Below are 16,161 nucleotides of genomic sequence, written 5' to 3'. Positions count from 1 at the left end.
ACATGAAAATCTGAACGAAAGAATTTGCCCTTAGTTATGGTGATTTATTATGCTGAAATTCTTTGAAGCTAGTCCCATGTTGTTTCCTTTCTTCCTTTTAGTGCCTGTTGAAAGTTTGGCTAACTGAAAAAGAAGCAGCTTTAAGTAAAGTCCAAACAAGCAATTTTAGAGATCAAACAGAGCTGAGCACAAATGTTCGGAAACTGGCAGTGAGTATTGCTACCCTGGTCTCTTTGTCATTTTTTAAAATTTGATTTGTTAAATAATAGAACCTTATTTAAGATGCAGCCAGTCCTCTAGCGTGTATATAGAGACAAATATCTATCCTCCATCAACAGTGCTCCTTTAACCCAGGTCAGTATCCATGGAGGAGTCTTGTGTCCTTTTCTTCTGTTCTATCTGCCAGCAGCTCTATAGATTACATAGTGTGTCAGGCATCTGTATTTCTTCCTCTGTATGCAACTTGCTTAATGTTTCGCACCCCTTTTTTCCTCAGAACTCTGTATGTTATAAAACTCACTATCTTTCATCCTTCTCTGCTTTTAGATTTCAAATTCCTTCTAAATTTTTTTTCAACTGTTAGCTCATAGAAGTTGCACTCTCTTTCAATATTCAAAAAAGTTTCCCAAACTTTCTGGCTTGGAAGTACGAAAACGTTCTTTTTTAGCAACTCTAAGAACGTCCATTAAATTTCTAAATAAGCATATTTTTCAGTCTCCTCTGTAGAACATTGTTTGATAAAAGATATTTTTCATTTCCAAAACTTCCCAAACATTGAAAATTAGTCAGTAATTTTAGCTTTTTGTCAATTTTTAAAAAAATAAGTAAAGAACACAGTTGCTCTGACTTCACCTGTGAATGCTTAGCATCTGTAAAAATTAGGCTGTATATTCTTTGCTTGGTGTTTGTCTAAATGTTTCACTGAAGTTTGTTTTTCTTTTTTTCCTTTGAAAAATGACATCTCTTTTGCTCATTTGAAGTATTTTGGAGAACTCTCATTCTATGGGCTGCTTTTTTAAGCTGGAGTGAAAGGGGTGAGAATGTAGGTGGCCTTTGCCCTCTTAAACTCTCCTTCTAGCCTAGCATCATTTAAAGGGGATTTTCTGGGATTTGTGGCTTTACTTCCTTCTCTTTCTGTTCCAAAAAAAACACTATAAAAGTTAAACTCCATTCTTGCATTACAGGGTGGGTGCCCTGTATGATTAATAAAGTTTTTCTTTTTTCTTTTTTTTTTTTTTTAAGATTGTCAGCATGTTTAGTGCTTAACTAACCTAGCATTTTAGTAATACTGGTAAAATGGCATTACTGATTATCCAGTATAATAGTAATTTTGTGGGCTTATTATGCTTTTTTATGTCTCTTGTAGCATGGTAAAACATGGTGCTTTCAAACTTGTAGCATCCATAAATCATGTGATAAATTGCCCATGGAATTTAAAAACAAAAGAGCAAATTAGCATGTGATCTGAAAATTCATACAGTCAATTCATTGTTTTTTCAATGTCAGATTTTGAAGGAGGATATGGGAATGAAGTGTCAAATGCTAGACCAGCTAAGTGAGATTGGTCAAGATGTGGCACAGCTCCTTGGGAACGAAAGGGCTTCAAATAAAATTGACTGTGATCTGGAGGAACTAACTCAGAGGTGGGACAGCTTAGTTCAGAAGCTTGAGGACTTCTCTAACCAGGTACCCAAAACAGTAACACATTGTCTTTCAGTTTTTCAGATGTTTGTGCTTATATGCACAAAATCCTGCGGAATGTTTGTTAACAGCTTAGGGGAAATGGGTTCAGGTGCTTAGACTCCTGGCCAGTTTTATTCCTGGTATATACTCTGAGGACTTGCTTGGTTTTCAGACTGCAAAGTAGTTAACTCCACAGACACTGCTCTTCTGTTTTTACTGAGTAAAAAACATGGGCAGACTGTATTGGTATCTTCAGTTTTACTGGTGGGCAAAATGCTTTGCTTTAAGTTGCATACCGTGTTTTTGTTTAAGTGACTTTCTAAACATTGTAAGACTGCTGAAACTGGCTGATGTGTGGTTTATAAGTCAGAGTTAATGTCTAGTCATACCAGAGTTTTAGTTTAGCCCATTTTGATTTTTTTTTTCTCTGTATAAAACAGATTTACCCCACTGGATTGAGCATCAACATTTATTTTGACACACAAGAATAGTAGCATGGGTGAAGTGTTTAGTATGTCTCTTACTGTTCTGGGTTCTAGTTAGCATTTCTTACTTGGGTGATCTCTTACTGACCTTGGTAAGGATTTTGTTTCACTAAGGCGCTCTGAGTAGGACTCTTAGGACTTCATTTTCCCAAAGCCTTTAGCTTAACTTTTACTTGCACTCCCGGGTGACGTGGTTCAAACCCCATTTGAGTCTTTAGAAGGCATCCCAGTGGCTTTAGTGGCATTTGGATCGGGTCCCTTTTGTGTCAGACTTTACATAATTGAAGCTTTGCTTATGAAAAAAAATGTTCTGCAACATGAATACATTTTAATTATACTAAAACAGGCCTTAAAGAATCTTATTTGTAACTATTGAATAAAAATCTATCATGAGTGTTGTTGAATAAATTTATTCTTTGCTGAGTGTTCTGCAGAAATGATAATATTTGACAACTTTTGATGAAAATACTATATGAAAGCTGGTAATGATGATTGCTAGTATCGGCTGGATTTATTACTGCCATATCAAGGCAATGGATTAATTTAAATTTAATATGGAGTTTATATTATAAAACAACATTTTTTACTCATCATTTGGTGTAGGTGACTCAGGCTGTGGGAAGTATAGGGTTGTCCCAAGTTTCACACAAGACTGTTATGGAAATGGCATCTGTAAAGGAGCAGGTGACAGTAAAACGGTCCAAACAAGAATTGCCACCACCTCCCCCACCAAAGAAAAGACAAATCCCTCCGGACATTGAAACAAAGAAAAAGTAAGAACACGTTGTTGGCGTTTTTACTCACCACATAACTTTTTCAATTTCATTTCAGAATGAAAGACTAAGGAAAATATCTTGATTTAAAAAAAGAGGCATTTGTTACTTGTATTGTAGTTTTTCGGGCCCTGATTTAGCTGAAATTTTTAGTTGTTTTGTGTTGATCCCCTTGTGATAGTAGGGTGCATTTTGCACTGAATCCCTGCTCAAGCACAACCTGCAACTTTGCCAAGGTTTAAGTGGTGACTAAATCTTTTGGAAGTAATAGATAACTATTAATCCTTTCCTTGGTCAAAAATCAAATGATCTGTCTTTTCTCTCAAATGTGTTTTCTTATAGACCTGACTTCTGGTTTAAGTTGTGAGGCTGATTAACTGTGTATTGTGTGGATGTTTGTGTGTGTGGTGGGTGACGCCAATTAGACGCTCTGTTCTCTGTGCCTAAATGAGTGACTGAAAATGTCATTTATTGTACCCGTTTTCCTTGGTAAAAGCATTTTGGGTCTCTCAAAGAAAGCCGCAGTGCAATCATTGCAAAGTACTTTATTTAGTTATTTCTTTCAAATTTTATTAGAAAGGTATAGTAGCACAGAAAAAGGTGGACCATGAAAAAAGAGAAGATGCAAAATTTTTAGCGAGATCTTATTTTGGAGATCCCTGTTCCTACTCCCACCTCTACCCCTACTTCCATCCAAATCTAAGGAGGTGTCCTTTATAAAATACCATACTTACAACTAGATGCTGTTGTTAAGATACATGAACAAGGAAATGCTGTCCCTGTATTTATCTTAGGCCTCTTGCTTTTCATTCCTTTTACACTTTTAAAAAAAATCAGCAGTTTGAATTCTCTGTATACCTAAGTATTGGGCCTGAATCAGGAACAGGGCTTCACTGTCCTAGGTGTAGTTCTCATTTTACAGATGGAGAATGGAGACAGAGAGAGATTAAAGGGGTTGCTCAGAGTCACACCGGCAGTCCAAGAAACTGAACCTAGATTTCTGAAGTCCTAGCCTAGTGTTTTAACCATAATGCCATCCTTCCTCTTAGTGGTTCCTGCTGTACAAACTGTTTTTGCTTTATCATCTGCCTTCCTTGTATTAAAGTTGTATCAGCAAGTGTACTGGGGGGAAAAAAATGGTTAAACTTTCAGTTGCTGTTTTCTTGCTGTACCTCCCTGTAGCTTGTATTTGAGCCAGTAAATGAACAATGACAGGAAATCTGCAGATTCTCCCATGAACAGTTCCTTAGTGACTAACATTAACTTGCCAGAATTTGTTTCTCACTGGAATTATTTACAGGCATTTGTTTTGCAGTAGGGTTTGTTTTTATGGGTGAGTGAGAGAGCAGTATAAGCAGAGGTTTAACTTTAAGCCAGTGCAGTTCTGCCTTGTGAGTGGACATCCCCATTTGGTATAAGAATGGTGTTTTTGATTTTTAATTAGGTAGTGTGGAAGGTGTTTAAGCCAGTGGTGCTCAGCCTTCTTAGATCTGAGGCACCTCTAATTAGATTTGAGGAACTCCTCAGGAAGTGCTAGCTCTTAAGTTTTCACTCTTTTCTTAACTATGGAAAAATAATAGAACCTTTTTATTGCAAAGAATTCAGAAAGATTAAAAGCTGAACTGTTTTTAACACTATGAATGAAATCTCTGGTTTTATTTTGTGAATCAAGTTTCCACACCTGATTCCAGAAAACCCGTGAAAGGATCTCCTGGGTGCTGTAACATCTGGGTTGGGAATGAACAAGAAGGTTATGCTGGCATGGAATGACTTAGAGCTTGTATTGTAAGCCAGTTGTCAGCAGTTCATTCAGAAACGTTTTCCCATTGTTTTCCATTTCCTATCATTATTGTTACAGAAGACTAGAGCCAAATCATTCATAGTTCACTTCCATTGAGTCATTTCAATGCTTCAAAGTTTGGCACCTCGACGACAGCAGCCTAAATCAAGAGAATTAGGAGCTTAGGATAGTTTACAGTCATTGAGGGTATTTTGCCACCTCCAAAGGGCAAACTCTTGTTAGATTTGGGGCTGGAAGGAGAACAAGCAAGAGTGCCTGAAACAGTAGCCTAGTGACCCTGGTGCTCTAGTTACTTTTTTTGACACGACTGTCTAAAGTACACAGACAGCCCAGCTATCTGTTTCTCATTGGCCTTGTCGTTTACTTGTTTACACCCCCCGCCAATCATGGGCCTACTTCATCACTCAGTCTACAGAATCAGGCTCCCTTTTTCTTATTTTCCTTCTGGCCCCATAAATCTTGAATTCATTTACTTGTTGTCCCAGATTTAGTAGGAGGGATAGAAGGTACCATCACCCACCCTCTTCTATTAGGACACTCTTCCGGGATGTGGGAGATGTTTGTTTGAACCCTGCTCAGGCTGAGGAAAGCCAAAAACGCAGGTGTCCCACTTTTTGGGCAAGTGCTGTAACGACTAATGTATTATGCAGGAGGTGGGCATCTCTGGATGTTCTTTGTTTTGTACTGAACTCCTTACTGTCCATGTCAGTTGCGCATCAGAGGCAGAATTTTATTTCACCTAGCTCAGGGGTGGGCAATTATTTTGGGAGGAGGGCTGCTTACTGAGTTTTGGCAAGCCATCGAGGGCCGCCTGACAGGCAGCCAGAGGCAGATTAATATTCATTTTCTAAATTTTTGTAGGGGTCCTGCGGGCTGGATAGAATGGCCTGGCGAGCCGCATTGCGCCCCCGGGCTGCATTTTGCCCACCCCGACCTAGTGGATGAGCAAAGGGCAGCTTAAGGCCAATTCTGAATTTCCCCTGCTAAAGTGTGTGAACAATTCTGTTACCTCCTCTGGCTGCCTTAGTACTCCCAATATAGGAATAGGGAGATGTCTGTGTGTCTTTGGAGGGTGATCTTATTCCTATAATTGAGGTGCTTACATGCCCAGGCAATAATTAGACTTGCTCCTACAGTTTTGCCAGGTAACTTGCAAGTGGCATGTGGTCATGTACAAGGTGAAATCAAATTCTGCCTTAGGTGTATTCTGTAGGTGCTGACAGATTGAGGATTTTAAGTAGGCCGTAGGTACCTTCTAGCTCCAGTCTAGATTGTAATGGAGCTTTGGTAGGAGTTAACTACTCTGCTGCTCGAGCTGGATTGCTTCTGAGCATGTCAATAAGCATTAGGAAACAGGGAACTTTTCAGGCCAAAAATAGAGGTGCATAATGATTTGAGGTGTCTAAGTGGTTTTGGAGCAGCTGGAAAGTAGAAAAAACGGGATTTGGCCTGGATCACTATTTGTGATTTTAAAATAGGTAAATCCTATTTAGCTGCCTACAAGAGTGATTTTTGGATGTGTCCCACAGTTCTTCAGCTACTGCTTCCATTTAAATGAATGGAAACTCTGGAAAACTGTGGTTCTTTTTTCTTAGTCATATTTTTTAGCTTGCTTTTATTGTTGTTATATTAGAAAATGTAGGATGAGATTATGGCTTAGTACAGTGACCCCCTGGGCACAGCTTCCGAACAGAAATAGTAGCCATCCACATTAAGGTGAATATCAATACAAAAATATGAATAATATCATGTTCATCAGAGTTTATGCAAAGAGTTGATGATATTGCAATAGTTTATTGAAGGGCCTGTAACCAGAGAGCTTTGTCACTGCTCATTTGTGGTAGGATAGTAATCTGGGAGTACATGAATGTGTGCACAGCTCTGCTTTCTCGGGATTAATGAAGGAATGTGCTGAACTTAATAAAGGACACAATGACTGAACAGAGAAAAAATTTACTAAAAATTGTATCATCTGACCTTTTAAACCAGGTTTGATGCTGAAAATGCTGAGCTGTTGAACTGGATTTCAAAATCAAAAGCTACCATTCAGGCCACAAACATCAAAGAATACAAGAGGACGAGAGAGACTTCAAACATGAAAGAAAAGTTGAAGGTAAAATGAGATGATTGAAGGATGTTCCAGTGAATAGTTTATTTTGTCAGTTTAAGCTTGCAATCAGCTGGAGGTACAGGCTAGTCCGAGAGCTTCCTGTGGATTAGGTCTTGCTTTTGTTAACTAGGTTCAGATTGATGGACAGACATGGGACTCTGACCATTCAAAATGTTATCACTGAATTTATTAGAATGCTTGTCAATTTACTAGAAGGGTTTTCATTTTGGTTTTGCTAATTTCTTTTTGGTGTACTGATGTGTGGATTTCTTAAGGATTATTAGATTTTCCTAAATATCCAGAAAGTTTGGAGCTAAAAAAAAAAAAAATGCATTAAGACTTGGAAGGATATCATAGGATGTCATCTCAAGCTATTATTATTAATGAAATCATTGTTGATAGAACTGCTCAAGTGTGTACATCCTTTTCCAGAACAGAGCCTTGACTAGAAGAGTTTACAAGCTGTGATTCCATCTCCTGTGTGGAGACCCATTTGAGTCAGTAAGACAGCTTTCTTGGGTTTCTTGAATGAATTGCAGGTCTGCAGGAAGACTAGAGCAGAAAGAGGTAACAGAGTGAAAAGTCTGAGGAGAAAAGTATGAGGTCTTGAGGTTATGTGACAGATGATCATACATCTTAGGAAGGTGCATACTTTAAAAAAATGTAGTTTTAGACCACAGGTTGCAGGCTCTATCTGGCTTGCAAAGGCATTTTCTTCAGCTTGCCAAGGTTCAGTCTGGCTTGTGGTGGCCCAGGGAATTGGCAGCCTACAGCTCAGTTCAGCACACCCTCTGCATCATGCCTTAAACCGTGCCCTCCAGCCCCTGCAGCACTTCCCTCAGAGGTCCTTCCTGCTGCTCTGCACCCTTAGGGCAGATTCCTGCCAAATTTACCTTTCCCCACTGGGACTGGGGACAGGAATTGGGAGCAGCAGGTGGTTTGGTTACTGTAAAAGAAAGCAGTGGCCCATGGTGGCAGTGGGGTTGCAAGTGCTGGCCTGCTGCTCAGAGAAGGTTGTTTGTCCCTGTTATAGACAGAGGCTCATAAGTTGTTTTGTTTTTGAAAGGGCAGAAGAGGAAGAGGTTGATGTATGGCACAAAAGGGATTGGGAAGGACTTTCTTGGAGGAGATTAGAAGGGACCTTCTTGGAGGGGAGTCCCTGTGGGGAAAATTTTAAAGAGGGGAATGTGAAGGAATAGCTTAGGAAAATGTTCAGCTAAATTGCTGGGATTGAGGAGAGTTGTCTAACTGAGAATGGAAAGGAGGAAGGAGCTAAGAAGAAGGGGAGCCACCACATAAACTGGCCCTATCTCAACTTTAAAGTCCTAGACTAATTTTTTACTAGCAAGTTAAAGAAACATGTAAGAAGCAGTTATTTTACTTTAAAAGAAGTCTTTGTTCCCTTGCCACTTTTGATTATTGTGTTTCCTGCATTTGAATTCAACAGGAATGTTTTTTCTGAATGTGAAGCAGGAGAACTTGATAATATCATGGAGCTTTGTTTCTATTTTTACTATAATCTGTTGTTGTTTAGTCCATATTTAAATTTATTCAAAGTCAAGCTGAGTCAGTAGGTGGACTTCCTTGGCCTTTGATTTTTGAGGGCCTGACTCATATATATTTTACAGCTAATTGTATGTTCCAGATGAGCAGTAAGAGGACAGTGTACTCAGCTGCGAAAACCCAAACTGTAGTAGTTACATTCTGAGTGTCGACATTTGGCTTTGCAGATATTTGTGTTTCCATTAATGAATCCACAGGAATCTGGGAAATCTAAAGTTTCCAATTTATCCAGAAAGAAGATGCAGAGTTGCAGGCTTCCCTGCACTGCTTTGTCTAAATGATTTAGTTGGAGCTGTCTAAGTTATTGCAAGTTCAGGATTTCATTACACCATACCCATAGCATGAAACTTGAAAACTTTAAAAGTTTTAATTATTTTTAAGTAATTTAAGTTTCTTTAGATCCATACCTTTTTCCAAATAAGAGTGTTTTTATGATTAGCATATTTATTTTTAAAAATCTAGGTTGAATACGTGAAATTTCAAATCATTTTTATGGTCGTTCCTATGTATTGTGAGAGTAGATTTTTTTTATTGTCACCCAGTGGTGAAGAAATCTGCCCTCATACTGACTGGTAGATTATATAAGGGTGATTGTGTAGAGGGAGGTGGTTCCTCGGGTACCTTGGACAGTCCCGTGGAATTTGAACATCCTCCCCAAACTCTGGAATTTAATTATGTTCTGTGAGGAACCAAGGCAGAAAGTAAAGGATGGGTGTGAGGGTGGTACTTTCTCCTAGACATTTTCATCCAGAACTTCTGGCAAAGGTGGCCATATCAATTTTGCATTTCTTTTATATAAAATGTGTATATAGAAAGGTGTGTTTTACTTAACAGCCAACAAATGGTAACAGTTTTCAGTTACAGGCAACATTTCTGAGATCTGAATGGATTTTGAGATGTACAGAAGAATTCTAGCTCTCATTTTTATCAGCCAACTAGACCCTTCTAATTACCATTTTACTTGTGATATTCTCCCAAGATTAATTTTTTGCTTGTTTTGGTACTTGTAAGAAATAATCTGAAGCATGGTTTTGGGTTATTTTCTGAAGCAAACATGACTAAGCAAACTTTCCATTGTGTATTGCTGTTTGCAGTTTGGGTCTTCTGCAGGAATCTTGGACTATATGCCAAGTAGTAGCAAAACTATGTGTTGTGCTCTATTGAAGAAGTGTTGCTATCAGTAGAAATGCACATTTTTTATTTTCTTTTTTTGGGGGGGAAATCAATTTGCAGGCGATAGAAAAAGAGAGGACTGAGAAAAGCCAAAAGTTAGATGAACTGAAACAAAGTGGACAGAATCTTTTGGATCAAATGGGAAAGGGTAAGAGATCTTCAGAACTCTTTCATTTGTGTTGATGGAGGCCACAGATTACAAGCATGTGGCTGAGTAAAGGGAGAGGTATTGAATGAAATTGCTTTCTACAGTTAAGAATTTTGAAATCTAGCATACATTCTTCTCTTGAAATGGTCACGATTGGTGCACAAAACGCATCTGGATGAATAGAAAAGCTTATAAGCACTAAATATTTTTCCAGCCCTGTGTTCCTTAGACATTTTAAATAGGCATTGTGTTGTATTTCCATTGATCTGATGATGTTGAAAAAAGGCAATATTACAGATTGCATATTGTGTGGCCTGCATCCTTTCCCCTGAATCCCACAAACAATTGCTTTTATTCCTGACCTAAAGACATTTCATTTTAAGGTAAAATATGAATCCAAAAAATGTCAGTGCATCTTTCAATATTTGTCTGTTGTACCCATGCTCATCATTATTTGTTCAGCATGTTTTTGATATGGTCACTTCTTATGGTACCAAGGGAAAAAAAATGACTGTTTCAGATGTGTTTCAATTGTTAGTTAAATTCCTGCTTCTGGAATCTTTTTGTAGTGAACATGAATAAAAACTGAATTTTGAAATCCTACCAAGATCTTGCTAGATAGCAAGGCACCCTCTACACGTGCCAGCAAACACATGATTGGACCTAATGCATGATCCACACAATTGCACCTCCTGCCATGCCACATGCATGGCAGGAAATGTGATTGTGGGATTGTGCATTAGATCCAATTACACCTTGTTGCCAGGGGAAACCTGATCCTGGCTTCCTCCTGCATTGGCAAGAAGCAGGTTCCCATACTGAGAGCCCCTTTAAGGGGGACTTCCAGCTGCAGGGGCCATGTGCAGCTGAGAATGAGTCGTGTGCCTGACAGTGCTCTTAGTTCCAGCTACCCCATGTGTGTAGCCAGGACCGGGAGCTGCGTCAGGTGTGGGACTCTGTCCTGGCTGCGTGTGTGGGCCCAGAGCTGAGCCTTGGGGATTGCAGCTGCTGTGTTCCCCTGGGCTTGGGGATTTCATGCTGGACATGGTGCACCCCCGTTTCTGGGAGCCCTGTCACATGCTACGTATACAAATTTGCTACACATGCAAATTACAGGTAGATTGCAACTTGTTATAAAGTTAGTACACATTTTTGAGGTCTAACTTTTTAACTGGCTGGCACTTCTTATCATGTGATAAATACTGGTCATAAGGTAATTGAGCAGTTAACCAGTTAATTTCACGATACCCCTGTAACATGTAGAGGGGACCTTAGTCAAATAAATATGATAAACCTCTAAGAGTAGAACATGTCACATTCCTATAAAGCAGCTATTCAAGTACTCAAGCTACAAGCTCATTGCTTCTACTGTAGAATGGCTGTCTGTTGCCATATTTGTGATTGGCAGTGTTTTCAGCCCATCAGAGGTGTGATTCTTACAGGTTAACAGTCTGTCTTTCATACTTTGTCTGCCAGGTTTCTGGACAGCCAATTTTTTTTCCCCACCAGCTCTTTGCTTAGAAAAATCTGGCTTGCTGAATGTCTCCAGCAGGTCATATTTTTACCTGGTAGAAGTGAAACTTCTAACATAAAGGTGTCAAACACATCCTACCCCCTTGAGTAGATCTGGATGGTGCGGCTCTTTGCCTGCTGAATCCATGTGTAGTGGTAGGGCAGAGAGCAGTAGGGCGAATGGCAGGGGTTAATTCAGCTGACATGCATGCCTAACTATGCTTCATACCTTGGATTCCATGGCAGTCCTGTGGGCCACATGACATGGCTCAGTGACCCTGGGTTTTTGTTTACAATAGTAAGACTCTCCGTATTTATTGATTCAGCCCTTTTGACCTAAGGGTTAGATAGTAGAAACCTGTGATACTCTGTACTTGCTTCTATGTTTCCAGCATCTCTGAACTATAAGGCCTTCATAAAACACTACGTATGGAGCATAGTGAAACAGAGTCTGCTTCAAAAATTTGATTTGTTCCAGTAGGATATTATAAAAAATCTTGTCTTATGTTTGATGTCTAGGGAGAAAAGTATATAATATAAAACGATCCAAAAGTTGGAACCCCTTTAAATCTTCTGATTATTTTTTTCACTTAGAGATTTTGCCTCATGAGGCCTTTTCTAAATCCATCTCATATAAAGAAATAGCAACTTGAAGGAGAATTAACAGAAGAAACTTAAGATTTCTAGAAAGTAAGATTTTTTAGAAATGCTGTATTTCTAAAGGCCTGAATTGCTTATTGCTGTTGGCCCCAACTTTGGAGCACCTCAATGTTTATGATACAAATGCATTAGATATCACAAACCTGATAATTAAAGTAAAAGGTTTCTCATAGACTTGGATATTCAGCGTACAGGGATAATGATTACACTGAGAGTATCTGAGAGACCAGTTTGTTATGCTGTGTTGTCACAAGCCACAGTTTCCATTGCAAATTATTATGTCCATTAGCATTGGAGATGACTAGTTACTAGCATGATTATTTCTAGTAAGATCATGGCTGTATATGGGACACGCATTTATTTTTTTAGTGTAGGCAAAATCAACACTAATCCATTGCTAAAATAAATTATGGGCAAGAAAAGTGTGCAACTGTTAATGTTATGTTGCTGTATCTTCAAGTGGTGTATTGAACTGGTTATTCGAACTTACTTAATCTTTAAGATACCAATTCTGGCATAGAAAGAAAAATGATTTATGCAATCTTTGTGGCTGACAATAACCTTGTATTTGTCAGGTTACTTTTGCAGCTATTCATGTTACCTTCTGGTTGTTAATCACATTTATCTGCAGTGTAACATAGTTCAGCATTGTTCCCCATTTTTCTAGCCAGACATTACAAAACTCCCATCTACCTTTTCAAGGAATTCAGTGGCCTTGGGATACGGTTAGGGACTGATGCTTTTCAATTTGCTGCTTGGCTTTTTCAACAATAATTCTAGAGCAATACAGGTAAAGGACTAAATAAAAAGTCCTTGTGCTAGCTTTATTTAATATTTTAAATGTTTAAGTGTTGAATTGAAAGTATACTATTTGTTATTTAAAATTAAATCAGGTGACAGCTTATCATTGTTGATCATGAGGAAGTGAGTGAAAGGAGAATGTTTCACTGAATCATGATTTATAATATTAATTTGGAAATCAAAATGCTTGTCACAGTTGTTAGAGACAGGAGAGTTTTAGGGATGGCTGTGTTGAAAGTAAAATTGTGGACTTCTTGATGCAAATGTACATTTGTATATCTTAAGAGTGGAATGGTTAGATATTTGTAAATTAAGATGCATTTCAGTTAGTCATAGTAGTTTGTTTCCTTAATCTACTTAGAGGGACTTTCTGCTGAAGATGTGAAAAATTCACTGGAGAAAATACTGGCAGAATGGAAGGAAGTGGTTGGACACTTGGAGGAACTGGCAAGAAAGATTAAGTACCAAGAAGATATAAACACTTATTTTAGGGAAATGGGTGAACTTGAGAAGAGTCTAAATGAGAAGGAGGTGTGGCTAAAAGATGTCACTTCTTCAGCATCCCAACAACAACCTTTAGCAGCTCTAAAGGAGTCGTGCAAGGTAAGTATGGCAAACTTGTTTATATTGATATTAGACTTATGGAAGGGCAGAATACCAGAGTACCATTGCCTATATCAACAGTTTAAGCTCCTCCATGACTGATACCTAATTTTCACTAAAAACCAATGTTCTTAGTGATCCAAGGGTATTTTAGTACCATCTCTGCACTGTGCTTGGGAGTGCTGCAGTGAGCTACAACATGTACACCTTGGGCTTGATCTAAGCCCCAGAATGGATACTTTGTATCTTCCTGAGAGGCCTCTAGTCACATGTTAATAAGCTCTCTGTCTCAGGTATGTTATTGATGTGCACCTGATGCATTACTGAATTACATTTGCTTAGTTTTAGAGTATATGAAAGACACATACTGTACTTCATTGTGAGCATTCTGGGTGTGATCCAGAAGAACTGAAGAGCTACAAGGGCTGTGTACATATAGCCACATAATCTGGGAGAATTCTCCCAGTTTTGTTCTCCTGATAGAGAAATTTACCCAGGGCCTCATGTACGGACATTCAAATGCTGAGGCCTTGAAGAGTGGAGATCCTGCAGTCCTAATACTGTGCAGCTGGGCTTGGGCAGGGTGGGGAGCAGTGGCAATGATGCTGGAAACCTGCAGAGCATCTTAGTGTGCTCTGCAGGTTTCCTTAGTCTGCCTGGCATCCGTGAATAGGGTAGCCGTGATTGGCTGATCTAGGCTGCCCACAGTCAGTCTGTGTTTCCCCTCAGTGCAAGGTGGGGACTGTGAAGGGGCATGTTCTACTTCCTGCCTGAGCAGCAGAAGCAGGCAAGTGACTCCTGTCTCATTGAGGGGGAAGAGGGAGATGCTGAAGGACTGTTTTCTCTTTTGAAAATAGCTGTGGCATGTACAGACATTCACTCTCTCAGGAGAAACTCTCCTGGGTGTGATTTAATCCTGATTGTTCCCTAAGTCACTTAACACATCCTCAGTAGAAAGTTCCTTAACACGTTTGACCCTAAATCCTTTTGAATACTCATGGATCAAGATATTTATGATAGGTTTAAATAATACTCTTATTTGATTTTTTTTCCCCCCCCACCACAGCGAGAGCTCACTCATCTGTTAAGTCTTAGTCCTCAAATTGAACACATGAGGGCTACCTGCAAGGTGCTTACATCACGCCCTGCTGCACCAAATTTCATTCAGGATGACTTAAATGATATTACTGATCACTTCAAATCTGTCCAACAGAAATTAGAGGATCACTGCCAACAGCTAAAAAGAGGTAAACAGGTCTTATTCAACCTATATGAATGCCTCTGGTTCTTTTTCCCTTTGAAAAAACAGATTTTTGCAATATCTGAATGAGGAGTCTGACATTCTTAAAGTCTGTGAGCTAGTCCTGCTCCACATAGCCACTGTTTTTTCTCCTTAGTGACAAAACTATGTAAATCATGTCATCACACTGAAAATGCCATACAGAACTCATAGCTTCTTATATAAATATAATATAGCTTTCCAATTTTTTCTGTTTACTCACAGTATATGACACCCTATATTGGAAAGGATATCTAGATACTTAGTTTATTCATATTGGATACACTGTAATGCTAGTGACTTCAAAAGAGTTTTTTCCCAAAAAATGAGTGCTGAGACTGCTGCAAGGGAATGTAAAGAGGCTATTTTCTTTTTAATATAATTGTATCATTTATAATGTGGAATGTAATAATGAAATATTTTATTGCTATTCTTGCCAAGGAACATTCATCTCTCAGGAAGTAGTCTCCTACTCTATATAAACAGGATAGACAACAATATAACTTAAGATATTTGAGGTGCTTTTCTTTGGGACCATCCTGTTGAGAAGAATCAGGTCCTTGATCAACCATGGTCACACAAGAGAGGAGAAATAAATTCCTTTTATGATTTTATTATGCTTTTATTTTAAATGGAAAATGAAGGGGTAAAAGAACCCTATGAAATTGATATGTGCATGCAAAATGTATTTTTTTTAAATTTACAGCTTTATTGTAATATATACATAATTCCATTTTGAAATTCTGCTCTAAAAACAAATTCCTTTGCTGGAGCTGTTTGGAATTTGACTTGCTTTTCATGTACATGCTGCTTAGTTCTCTGTGACACTAAAGGTTTCATTATGAGCCTCCAAACCAGGCATGCTGGCTTCTGAGGGATTTTTAATGTAGCACACACGTAAGTGGTTCTGTTAATATTTTTCAGCTAAATATCAGTTGCACAGACCTATAAGTAGATCTTTTTCCCTCACTATACTTTTTTTTTGTTTTATGCATCCAAGAGGCTTGCTGAAGTGTTTTGTGCTGGTTCCAGATGGTGGAGCAGAAACATTTGCTTTTTCTGGGTGCAGTAAAAATAGGTTCAAATACAGAGCTATTAGGGCAGCTAATTTAACTTATCATGTTAATTTAATTATATCATGTAAGGACTGAATCCTTTAAAGGCACATTGGTTCAGGAAAGTGTATGATTAACATCCAGTGTACCATGCTACAATTATAAGGTATATGTTTATGCTTTTTGTGATGAAGAATTATTTTGTGACCTGTTTTTGATTTGGTTCACATACATGTGAACAAATTTAATATTGCTTATTGCCATAGATTTTTACAAGATGTGATTAGAATGTTTGGAAGCAGCTTATTTTATACTTAACAAACGACCTAAAGCAAACTTGTTTCCTATCAGTGCCAATATATTTTAATTAATTTTTATCTGGTTGAGTTAAATGCATCTTAATTCAAATAATTATATAATATGTTCAATTTGGATTAAATATGTGTTTTAAAACTGTAGTTTCTTTACAAATTAAAGTGTTTGCCATTGTGCAAAAAGTGTTGTACCTCTAGTTC

At 38.4% G+C, this 16,161-nt stretch overlaps 1 protein-coding gene across 3 annotated transcripts in view; it reads left to right on the top strand.

The window, feature by feature from the left end:
• UTRN (utrophin) overlaps window positions 1–16,161 on the top strand; it is a 541,506-nt gene that overhangs the window by 138,841 nt on the left and 386,504 nt on the right. For all 3 annotated transcript variants that reach the window (XM_019550130.1, XM_019550131.1, XM_019550129.1), the window contains exons 14-20: window positions 102–209; window positions 1,507–1,686; window positions 2,772–2,941; window positions 6,732–6,855; window positions 9,649–9,736; window positions 13,071–13,312; window positions 14,379–14,559. In XM_019550130.1, coding sequence (XP_019405675.1) covers window positions 102–209; window positions 1,507–1,686; window positions 2,772–2,941; window positions 6,732–6,855; window positions 9,649–9,736; window positions 13,071–13,312; window positions 14,379–14,559 — 1,093 coding nt within the window. The remainder of the gene's footprint in view (window positions 1–101; window positions 210–1,506; window positions 1,687–2,771; window positions 2,942–6,731; window positions 6,856–9,648; window positions 9,737–13,070; window positions 13,313–14,378; window positions 14,560–16,161) is intronic.

This window comes from Crocodylus porosus, unplaced genomic scaffold (genome assembly GCF_001723895.1).
Source record: "Crocodylus porosus isolate Cpor-Errol unplaced genomic scaffold, CroPor_comp1, whole genome shotgun sequence".
In the NCBI taxonomy this organism is placed as follows: Eukaryota; Metazoa; Chordata; order Crocodylia; family Crocodylidae; genus Crocodylus; species Crocodylus porosus.
The sequence above is the reverse complement of the archived record's forward strand: the minus strand, read 5'-3'. Positions and strand labels throughout refer to the sequence as shown.